Here is a 12,004-nt window from a genome sequence, read left to right as displayed (position 1 = left end):
CTGCTGCTGAGGAAACCTTTATTTTTTATTCGCTCCTGGGATGTGGACATCGCAGCTGGGCCAACATTTATTGCCCATCCCTAATTGCCCTTGAGGGGGTAGTTAAGAGTCGACCACATTGCTGTGGGTCAGAAGTCACATGTGGGCCAGACCAGGTAAGGATGGCAGATTTCCTTCCCTAAAGGACATTAGTGAACCAGATGGATTTTTATGACAATCGTTTCATGGTCAACATTAGACTTTTAATTCCAGATGTTTTTAATATTGAATTCAAATTTCACAATAGCAGGATTCGTACCTGGGTCCCCAGAGCATTACATACAGAGCATTACCCTGGATTCATGGTTTACTAGTCCAGTGACAATACCACTACGTTACCACCTCTCCACGAGGGAACATGACCTGAAAGCCAGAGGCAGGCTATTTCAGAGGGAAGGCAGGAAAAATATCTTCTTTCAAAAGGCAGTAGGATTGTTGAATTCTCTCCCAGAAAAAGCAATAGGTGAAGAATTTTAAATCTTAGATTGATGGATGCTGGCTCAACCAAGTATAAAAGGGAATAGTGACAAGGTATTAAGATGAAACATGATCTCATTGAATGTTGAACAGGATTAAGGGGCTGGACGGCCTCCCCTGCTCTGAGGTTATTTCCCACAAGCTCTCCAAGCATTTATTGAATCTCTTTCCATCAATTTTCAGTCAGCACATTCCAGGCGTGTGCAAGATTTGTCCAGATAATAATAATAATCTTTATTGTCACAAGTAGGCTTACATAACACTGCAATGAAGTTACTGTGAAAAGCCCCTCGTCGCCACATTCTGGCGCCTGTTCGGGTACACAGAGGGAGAATTCAGAATGTCTAAATTACCTAATAGTACATCTTTCGGGACTTGTGGGAGGAAACCTGAGCACCCGGAGGAAACCCACGCAGCCACAGGGAGAACGTGCAGACTCCGCATTGACAGTGACCCAAGCGGGAATGGAACCTGGGACCTTGGCGCTGTGAAGCAACAGTGCTAACCACTGTGCTACCGTGCTGCCAAAATGTGTAAGGTTTGGCCAGACGTGTAAGATTTCGCCAGATGTGCAAGATTTGGCCAGATGTGCAAGATTTGGCCTCTTTGGGTCGTTTTGCCAATCACCTTCAATCTCCGACTCCCCTGCCACTGGGAGCAGTGTCTCCTTACTAACTCAATCCAAACACCTCAGAGTTTTGAGCACCTCTATGGTTACAGAAGATATAGAATTATTTGTCATTTCAAAATCTTTAATTGTTCACGATTAAGTGTACAGTGTAATTTCTCTCTCTTCCCGCCATCGTGTGTTACAGTTAAAAAGCCTATTCCATTACCTAGTTCTGGTTTCGGTAGAACAAGTTCTCGAAACCAAACTGTCTGCTCGATCCACTTGTGCTTCCTGGGAGGCTGATCCTTGTCTTCTTAACCCAGTAAACAATCCCCACAATTAAAAATGCTATCACAGCCAGGAAAATGATCACACCAGCAGCAATCCCAGCAGTGTGACTGGAATCTGTAATCAAATGTAACATCAAAGTCAGTACTAATACCATACTCAATCGAATATAGAGGGAGATTTACTCTGTATCTAACCCTGTGCTGTACCTGTCCTGGGAGTGTTTGATGGGGACAGTGCAGAGGGAGATTTACTCTGTATCTAACCCTGTGCTGTACCTGTCCTGGGAGTGTTTGATGGGGACAGTGTAGAGGGAGCTTTACTCTGTATCTAACCCTGTGCTGTACCTGTCCTGTGAGTGTTTGATGGGGGCAGTGTAGAGGGAGCTTTACTCTGTATCTAACCCTGTGCTGTACCTGTCCTGAGAGTGTTTGATGGGGACAGTGTAGAGGGAGATTTACTCTGTACCTAACCCTGTGCTGTACCTGTCCTGGGAGTGTTTGATGGGGACAGTGTAGAGGGAGCTTTACTCTGTATCTAACCCCGTGCTGTACCTGTCCTGGGAGTGTTTGATGGGGACAGTGTAGAGGGAGCTTTACTATGTATCTAACCCCGTGCTGTACCTGTCCTGGGAGTGTTTGATGGGACAGTGTAGAGGGAGCTTTACTCTGTATCTAACCCCGTGCTGTACCTGTCCTGGGAGTGTTTGATGGGGGCAGTGTACAGGGAGCTTTACTCTGTATCTAACCCCGTGCTGTACCTGCCCTGGGAGTGTTTGATGGGGACAGTGCAGAGGGTGCTTTACGCTGTAACAAACCCTGTGCTGCACCTGTGCTGCTGTGTATGTGGGGAAGGTATTGGAGGCAGAACATTCGGATCGTGGGTCTGCCAAAGGGAATCGAAGGATCGGATGCTGGTGCGTATGTGGAGAAGATGTTGGGGAAGCTGCTTGGGGATGGTGCGTTTGATCGACCGCTGGAGGTGGATCGGGCCCACAGGGCACTGATCCGCAAGCCCCACGGGAGTGAGCCGCCGAGGGCGATGGTGGTGTGGTTACATCGGTTCCTAGACAAGGAACGCATTATGAGATGGGCCAGGCAGACGAGGAGATGCACTTGGGAAGATGTCGAGATCCATGTGAACCAGGCCTGGGAGCAGAGCTTGCGAAGAGGAGGGTGAGCTTTAATAAGGTCAAGTCGGTACAAAAAGGGCATTAAGTTTAGTCTACTGCACCCGGCTCGCCTATGGGTGACCTTTGGGGGCCGGGAGTGGTACTTTGGCCACTCCCAGAGGAGGCAGCAGACTTTATGAAGGATAATAGATTGACAGGAGAGGGAGGATCTTGAACTTTCACTGAGGAGAACTGAACTATGTTTTGTAAAACTGGATCTGTGTTGTTTGGATTTATTTTGGGGATTTTGCTTGTTTCTTGCAGGTTTTTTTGGGCTCGGTTTGGGGTTAGGCTGGTATAAAGTAAATTGTAAAAGGAGGAGGGGTGGCCTTTTGTGCTCAGGCCTTGGGAGGGATTGTTTGTTTGTTCTTGCTTCTTGCCTTTGTTTTGACTGTAAGAGCGGGGGAGGGGGGGGAAACCAGTGGGGGGTGAGATGCTAGACGTCATGCGCAGGGGCTGCCAGGCTAGCTGAGAGGGCTAGTTCACGGAAGCAAAGTGGGGGGTGAGCTGAAGACGTACGTGGGGGTGGGGGGGGGGGGGGGCGGGGAGAGGGATGGGAGGGCAGGGGTTGGGGGGGAGGGGGACTAGACTGCTGAAGGGGAGGGGACTATCAAAGTGGAGGAGGAGGAGGGTTGATGACAGTAGGTGCCCGAGGGGGGGGGGGGGGGGCAGGGGAGCTGCGGGGCATGGGCCGCAGACTGGCTAAGGAGAGGTTATGGTTAATCAGCAGGGGGGATGGGGTGCCCCCCCCAACCAGGCTTGTCACGTGGAATGTTCGGGGACTGAATGGGCCAGTCCAAAGGGCCCCTGTGTTGCGCACTTGAGGCAACTGAAGGCGGACGTGGCCATGTTGCGGAGATACGTCTGAAGGTGGGGGATCAGATTATGTTAGGGAAGGGATGGGTTGGGCAGGTGTTCCATTCGGGATTACACTTTAAAATGAGAGGGGTGGCAATCCTGGTCAATAAACGGGTGGCGTTCGAGGTGGGGAAGATAGAGGCGGGCCCAGGAGTAGATATGTTCTGGTTAGTGGGAAGTTGAAGGAAATAGGCGTGGTATTGGTAAATATATATGCCCCAAACTGGGATGATGTTGAGGTTGTTAGAGGGGTGCTGGGGAAGATCCCGGACCTGGATTCATATCGACTGATTATGGGGGGAGATTTCAACACGGTCCTGGAGTCAAGGCTGGACCGGTCGAGGTCCAGGTCTGGGAAGGTATCAGCTATGGCAAAGGAGCTGCGGGGGTTCATGGAGCCTACGCGGTGGGTGGGGGGTGGGGGGGGGGGGGGGGTGGGGTGGGGGTGGGGTGGGGGGGGGGGGTGGATCCATGGAGATTTAGGAGACCGAGGAGTAAGTAGTTTTCATTCTACTCCCATGTACACAAGGTGTATTCCCAGATAGACTTCTTTGTGTTGGACCAAACACTGCTGGCTGAGGTGGATGCTGAATATTCAGCAATTGTGGTGTCAGACCCCACGCCCCACACTGGGTGGACTTGCAAGTCAGCAAGAGAAAGGCCCAGTGGCCGCAATGGAGGTTAGATGTGGGGCTGTTAGCGGAGGAGGTGGTGTGCGAACGGGTGAGGGGAAGCCATTCGGGGATATATATAGAGATCAATGACACAGGTGAGGTTTCAGCGGGGGTGGTGTGGGAGGCACTGAAGGTGGTTATTAGGGGGGGAACTCATCTCAATTTGGGCCCATAAGGAGAAGGCTGAGCGGGCGGAGTTGGACAGGCTGGTGGGTGAAATTTTATAGGTGGACAGGAGGTATGCGGAGTCTCCGGATGACGGGCTTCTGAAGGAGCATCAGAGATTTGGGCTCCTGTCCACAGGTAAGGTAGAGGGACAGCCGAGGCGGGTAAAGGGGGCGGTGTATGAATATGGGGAGAAAGCCAGCAGGATGCTGGCTCACCAGCTGAGGAAACAGGAGGCGGCGAGAGAGATTGGGAAAGTGAGAGATACAGAGGGGAAAGTTGGTTTTGGATCCAGTGGGGGTGAATGATGTGTTTCGGGAGTTTCACAGTGGATTGTATAAATTGGACCCCCATCCGGGAGGAGGGTATGAAGCGATTTCTGGGGGAGGCTGGAGTTTGAGGAGAGATGAGTAGTTGGTGGAGGGTTTGGGAGCCGTAGTTGGGCTTGGGGAGGTTATAGACGGGTTGGGGCGATGCAATCGGGTAAGGCTCCGGGACCTGACGGATACCTGGTTGAGTTTTATAAAAAGTTTTCCAGGTTGCTAGGGCCGTTCCTGGTAAAGACGTTTAACGAGTCCAAGGAGCTGGGAGTGCTCAGTCCAATGTTATCGCAGGCATCAATCTCCCTTATTTTGAAGCGGGATAAGGATCCGGAGAGTTGTGGGTCATATAGACCGATCTCCCTGTTGAATGTAGATGCTAAATTGCTGGCAAAGATCTTGGCCATGCGCATAGAGAATTGTGTCCCGGAGATAATAAGGGAGGGCCAAACGGGATTTGTGAAGGGATGTCCTGGGAAGGTTCGGGCAGGGATTTGTGGATTGGGTCCGGTTGCTTTATCAGGCACAGGTGGCCCACTCTACAGGTGTGGTACAGCAGAAATGGAAAAGTATTTTTTAAAGCAAAACAATGTTTATTCTAGAAACTCAAGTTAACCATGTTAAAACATACAGTGAACATCTTAGCAACCATTAATTCAAATACAACCCCCAAAGAATACAACACTAAGTAATCCTTTAAGCTTTCCTTTTAACAGCCAGAAAACTTTTTAAAAACCTTTAAAACAGAAGCACATCAGGTTAAAGTCACTACTGAGAGCAGTTATTAGTTTTAAATCACCAAAGGATCGATTTACATTCTTTAGATTACAGAGAGATAGACTCATATATCTTCTGGCTGTGACAGCAGCTATCCAGCTCTGAAAACAAAACAAAAACACACCCTGCAGCAAACAGCCTAAAATGAAAGTAAAAAGCTGACAGATAGCCCTGCACCACCCACACTCTGACATCACTGATAAACACCCATTTCTTAAACACCCATTTCTTAAAGGTACTCTCACATGATACCGTTCAAAGTGGTGGGAAGGAGTTTTAGGTAAGTGGTGATTCAGGTGGCAAAGGACTCGGATCAGCTCCATAAACTAAATTTGGGCAGGGTGATTGAGCAAATGAAAGGGGACTGCCGTAGGTGGGACGTGCTCCTGCTGTCATTGGCGGGGAGGGTACAGACTGTGAAAATGACAGTCCCTCCGAGTTTGCTGTTTGAGTTTCAGTGTTTCCCAATCTGTAACTCCAAGGCATTTTTTAGGAGAATGAACACGGCAATCTCGGGTTTTATATGGGCCGGGAAAGCCCCGAGGGTGAAGATGGTCCTTCTTGAGCGGGAGCGCGGGGAGGGAGGATTGGCCCTTCCAAACTTTATTTATTACTACTGGGCGGCTAATATTTTGATGGTGAGGAAGTGGTTAGTGGGAAGGGGACGGTGTGGGAGCGGGTAGGGACGGCATCTTGTAAGGACATGGGTCTGGAGGTGCTGTGAACAGCACCTCTGCCGTTCTCGCCGGCTCGGTACTCCACAAACCCAGTGGTAGTGGCAGCCCTGAGAGTGTGAGGGCCATGGAGGCAGCATATGAGACTGGAGGGGGCGTCGGTGTGGTCACCGATCTGTGACAATCACCGGTTCGCTCCCGGGGGGGCTGGATGGGGGCTTTAGGAGGTGGCAGCAGGACTTTTCATTGAGGAAGTTTTCCTGAGCCAGGAGGAGATAGAGGAGGAGTTTGAGTTACCAGGTGGGAACTGATTTTGGTACCTCCAGGTACGGGGCTTTGTCTGGAGGCAGATTCCAAGCTTACCTCGCCTCCCTCTAAGGGGACTACAGGATAAGGTGATGTCAAAAACAGAGGTTGGGGAGGGGAGGTTCTCGGAAATATGTAAGGAATTGATGGAGTGGGAAGGGGTCCCAATTGGGGAGTTGAAGAGGAAGTGGGAGGAAGAGTTGGGAGGGGAGTTGGAAGTTGGGCTATGGGAGAAGGCCCTGAGGAGAGTCAATGCCAGGCTGAGCCTGATCCAGTTCAAGGTGGTCCACAGGGCTCATATGACTGTGGACCGGATGAGTAGGTTTTTTGAGGATGTGGAGGACAGATGTGGGTGGTGTGGGGGAAGTCCGGCGAATCATGTACACATGTTATGGGCGTGTCCGAAGCTGAGGGGATTTTGGCAGGGATTCTCAGATGTCATGTCAGAGGTCCTGGAAGGGAGGGTTACTCCGACTTCAGAGATGGCAATATTTGGAGTGTCGGAAGATCCAGGAGCCCAGGGAGGGGAGAAAGGCCGACATTTTGGCCTTTGCCTCCCTGGTGGCGCGGAGACGGATTTTGCTGGGATGGAGGGACTCGGAGTCTCCAAAGTCGGGGGTTTGGGTCAGCGACATGTTGGGGTTTCTCAGGCTGGAGAAGATTAAGTTCGCCTTAAGGGGTTCATTACAGGGGTTCGCTCGGAGGTGGCAGCCGTTCATCGACTTCTTTAAGGAAAACTGACCGTCAGCAGAAGGGGGGAGGGCGAATGGTGGGGTGGGGGGGGGGGGAAGGGGAGGCTTGGAAGGTGAGAATAAGGGCAGGGGATATAATATATGGGTGGCTAGGAGTTAGGGCGGAGCGAAGTTGGGTATGTTATTGTGGGGTTTTTTGCATGTGTCGGACCGCTCTGTTATTTAGAATGTTAATATGTTAAATGTTAAAATGACAAATGCCTCAATAAAATTTTCAAAAAAAAAGCCTCGGCCAGGATTCAAATGGGTTTTGCTGTTGGCAGCGTAGGAATACACATTCAAATATCATCCAGGCGCACAGATTACGCACGCGGATGCCATTGGTCGACTACATCCTTCTGGGCTTGCATAGTGAACACCCGGAGGTTTCTAAAATGAAGATGCTCGCCAGGAGTTACGTGTGGTGGTCAGGGCTCGACGGAGAGATTGAGCGACTGGTGCAGCGATGCACGACTTGCCTGGACCACCAGAAACTCCCTCCAACTGCCTCACTCCAACTGTAGGAGTGGCTGGGGTGCCCCTGGGTGTGGTTGTACGCTGACCTCACTGGGCCCTTCTTGATTCTGCTCCTGATCAGAGGCCACTCAAAGTGGATGGACATAGACCGAATGTCTTCCACCACTTTGCGAGCCACCATGGAGAGGTTGACCAGTCCTTTAGCAGCCACAGGATTCCATCAGTGACAATTGGACCCCCTTCACCAGTGAGGAATTTCCAGGATTTATGAGCACCAATGGGGTGAGAGCTGGGGACTCTACAATCGTCTACCGAAGGGGCGAGAATGGAATGTTCAAACAGGAGCTGTTCTTGTTCGACTTGTCTTACCTGAAAATATTTCATCCGTTCTAACCCCATGACAGTTCACTCCAGGATAATAAAGAACGTCGTCAATGGCAACAGAACCAACCTCTTCGATGTCTGATTTCACAGCTTTGAAACCCACCTACAGTAAAGATACAATCAGTCAGCAACAGCACCCAGAACCACCCTCAGTAAGAAAAGGCCGACAGCACCCAGAATCACCCTCAGTAAACCAGGCCAAAAGCACCCAGAATCACCCTCAGTAAGAAAAGGCCGTGAGTACCCAGAATCACCCTCAATAAAACAGGCCGACAGCACCAAGAAACATCCTCAGTAAAACAAGGCCGACAGCACCCAGAATCACCCTCAGTAAGACAAGGCCGAGATTAACCATAAACACCCTCAGTAAGACAAGGCCGGCAACACCCAGAATCACCCTCAGTAAGACAAGGCCGAGATTAACCATAAACACCCTCAGTAAAACAGGCCGACAGCACCCAGAAACACACTCAGTAAAACAAGGCCGACAGCACCCAGAATCGCCCTCAGTAAGACAAGACCGACAACAAGCAGAATCACCCTTAGTAAGACAACGCCGCCAACAACCAGAATCACCCTCAGTAAGACAAGGCCGAGAGTACCCGGAACGACCCTCAGTAAGTGAAGGCCGACAGCACCCAGAAACACCCTCAGTAAGACAAGGCCGAGAGTACCCAGAACCACCCTCAGTAAGACAAGACCGACAACACCCAAAATCACCCTCAGTAAAACAGGCCGACAGCACCCAGAAACACCCTCAGTAAGACAAGGCCGAGAGTACCCAGAACCACCCTCAGTAAGACAAGACCGACAACACCCAGAATCACCCTCAGTAAAACAGGCCGACAGCACACAGAATCACCCTCAGTAAGACAAGGCTGATAGCACCGAGAATCACCCGTATTAAAACAAGGCCGAGAGTACCCAGAAACACCCTCAGTAAGACAAGACCGACAACACCCAGAATCACCCTCAGTAAGACAAGGCCGAGAGTACCCAGAATCACCCTCAGTAAGACAAGGCCGAGAGTACCCAGAGCCACCCTCAGTAAGACAAGACCGAGAGTACCCAGAATCACCCTCAGTAAGACAAGGCCGAGAGTACCCAGAGCCACCCTCAGTAAAACAGGCGGACAGCACCCAGAATCACCCTCAGTAAAACAGACCGACAAAACCCAGAATCACCGTCAGTAAAACAGGCCGACAGCACCCAGAATCACCCTCAGTAAAACAGGCCGACAGCATCCAGAACCACCCTCAGTAAAACAGACCAACAAAACCCAGAATCACCCTCAGTAAAACAAGGCCGAGTGTACCCAGAATCACCCTCAGTATAACAGGCCGACAGCACCCAAATCACCCTCAGTAAGACAAGGCCGACAGCACCCAGAATCACCGTCAGTAAAACAGGCCAACAGCACCCAGAAATACCCTTACTAAAACAAGGCCGAGAGTACCCAGAATCACCCTCAGTAAGAGAAGGCCGAGAGTACCCAGAATCACCCTCAGTAAGACAAGACCGACAACACCCAGAATCACACTCAGTAAGACAAGGCCGACAGCACCCAGAATCACCCTCAGTAAGACAAGACGGACAGCACCCTGAATCACCCTCAGTAAGACAAGGCCGAGAGTAACCATAACCACCCTCAGTAAGACAAGGCCGAGAGTACCCAGAATCACCCTCAGTAAAACAGGCCGACAGCACCTAGAATCACCCTTAGTAAGTCAAGGCAGACAGCACTCAGAATCGCCCTCAGTAAAACAAGGCCAACAGCACCCAGAATCACTCCCAATAAGACAAGTCCGAGAGTACCCAGAATCACCCTCAGTAAGACAAGGTCGACAGCACCCAGAATCACCGTCAGTAAGACAAGGCCGAGAGTACCCAGATACACCCTCAGTAAAACAAGGCCAACAGCACCCAGAATCACTCCCAATAAGACAAGTCCGAGAGTACCCAGAATCACCCTCAGTAAGACAAGTTCGACAGCACCCAGAATCACCGTCAGTAAGACAAGGCCGAGAGTACCCAGATACACCCTCAGTAAAACAAGGCCAACAGCACCCGGAATCACCCTCAGTAAAACAGACCGACAAAACCCAGAATCACCGTCAGTAAAACAGGCCGACAGCACCCAGAATCACCCTCAGTAAAACAGGCCGACAGCATCCAGAACCACCCTCAGTAAAACAGACCGACAAAACCCAGAATCACCCTCAGTAAAACAAGGCCGAGTGTACCCAGAATCACCCTCAGTATAACAGGCCGACAGCACCCAAATCACCCTCAGTAAGACAAGGCCGACAGCACCCAGTATCACCGTCAGTAAAACAGGCCAACAGCACCCAGAAATACCCTTACTAAAACAAGGCCGACAGCACCCAGAATCACCCTCAGTAAGACAAGGCCGAGATTAACCATAAACACCCTCAGTAAGACAAGGCCGGCAACACCCAGAATCACCCTCAGTAAGACAAGGCCGAGATTAACCATAAACACCCTCAGTAAAACAGGCCGACAGCACCCAGAAACACACTCAGTAAAACAAGGCCGACAGCACCCAGAATCGCCCTCAGTAAGACAAGACCGACAACAAGCAGAATCACCCTTAGTAAGACAACGCCGCCAACAACCAGAATCACCCTCAGTAAGACAAGGCCGAGAGTACCCGGAACGACCCTCAGTAAGTGAAGGCCGACAGCACCCAGAAACACCCTCAGTAAGACAAGGCCGAGAGTACCCAGAACCACCCTCAGTAAGACAAGACCGACAACACCCAAAATCACCCTCAGTAAAACAGGCCGACAGCACCCAGAAACACCCTCAGTAAGACAAGGCCGAGAGTACCCAGAACCACCCTCAGTAAGACAAGACCGACAACACCCAGAATCACCCTCAGTAAAACAGGCCGACAGCACACAGAATCACCCTCAGTAAGACAAGGCTGATAGCACCGAGAATCACCCGTATTAAAACAAGGCCGAGAGTACCCAGAAACACCCTCAGTAAGACAAGACCGACAACACCCAGAATCACCCTCAGTAAGACAAGGCCGAGAGTACCCAGAATCACCCTCAGTAAGACAAGGCCGAGAGTACCCAGAGCCACCCTCAGTAAGACAAGACCGAGAGTACCCAGAATCACCCTCAGTAAGACAAGGCCGAGAGTACCCAGAGCCACCCTCAGTAAAACAGGCGGACAGCACCCAGAATCACCCTCAGTAAAACAGACCGACAAAACCCAGAATCACCGTCAGTAAAACAGGCCGACAGCACCCAGAATCACCCTCAGTAAAACAGGCCGACAGCATCCAGAACCACCCTCAGTAAAACAGACCAACAAAACCCAGAATCACCCTCAGTAAAACAAGGCCGAGTGTACCCAGAATCACCCTCAGTATAACAGGCCGACAGCACCCAAATCACCCTCAGTAAGACAAGGCCGACAGCACCCAGAATCACCGTCAGTAAAACAGGCCAACAGCACCCAGAAATACCCTTACTAAAACAAGGCCGAGAGTACCCAGAATCACCCTCAGTAAGAGAAGGCCGAGAGTACCCAGAATCACCCTCAGTAAGACAAGACCGACAACACCCAGAATCACACTCAGTAAGACAAGGCCGACAGCACCCAGAATCACCCTCAGTAAGACAAGACGGACAGCACCCTGAATCACCCTCAGTAAGACAAGGCCGAGAGTAACCATAACCACCCTCAGTAAGACAAGGCCGAGAGTACCCAGAATCACCCTCAGTAAAACAGGCCGACAGCACCTAGAATCACCCTTAGTAAGTCAAGGCAGACAGCACTCAGAATCGCCCTCAGTAAAACAAGGCCAACAGCACCCAGAATCACTCCCAATAAGACAAGTCCGAGAGTACCCAGAATCACCCTCAGTAAGACAAGGTCGACAGCACCCAGAATCACCGTCAGTAAGACAAGGCCGAGAGTACCCAGATACACCCTCAGTAAAACAAGGCCAACAGCACCCAGAATCACTCCCAATAAGACAAGTCCGAGAGTACCCAGAATCACCCTCAGTAAGACAAG

General features: G+C 50.8%; 1 protein-coding gene across 1 annotated transcript in view; it reads right to left on the bottom strand.

The window, feature by feature from the left end:
• Nucleotides 1-234: 234 nt before the first annotated feature.
• The window catches only part of LOC140399021 (apical endosomal glycoprotein-like), a 293,036-nt gene continuing 281,266 nt past the window's right edge, over nucleotides 235-12,004 (bottom strand). The window contains exons 12-13 of the mRNA XM_072488078.1: nucleotides 7,937-8,054; nucleotides 235-1,531 (exon numbers count right to left, since the gene is read on the bottom strand). Coding sequence (XP_072344179.1) covers nucleotides 1,353-1,531; nucleotides 7,937-8,054 — 297 coding nt within the window. The 3' untranslated portion in view covers nucleotides 235-1,352. The remainder of the gene's footprint in view (nucleotides 1,532-7,936; nucleotides 8,055-12,004) is intronic.

This window comes from Scyliorhinus torazame, chromosome 22 (genome assembly GCF_047496885.1).
Source record: "Scyliorhinus torazame isolate Kashiwa2021f chromosome 22, sScyTor2.1, whole genome shotgun sequence".
Taxonomy (NCBI): Eukaryota; Metazoa; Chordata; class Chondrichthyes; order Carcharhiniformes; family Scyliorhinidae; genus Scyliorhinus; species Scyliorhinus torazame.
The sequence above is the reverse complement of the archived record's forward strand: the minus strand, read 5'-3'. Positions and strand labels throughout refer to the sequence as shown.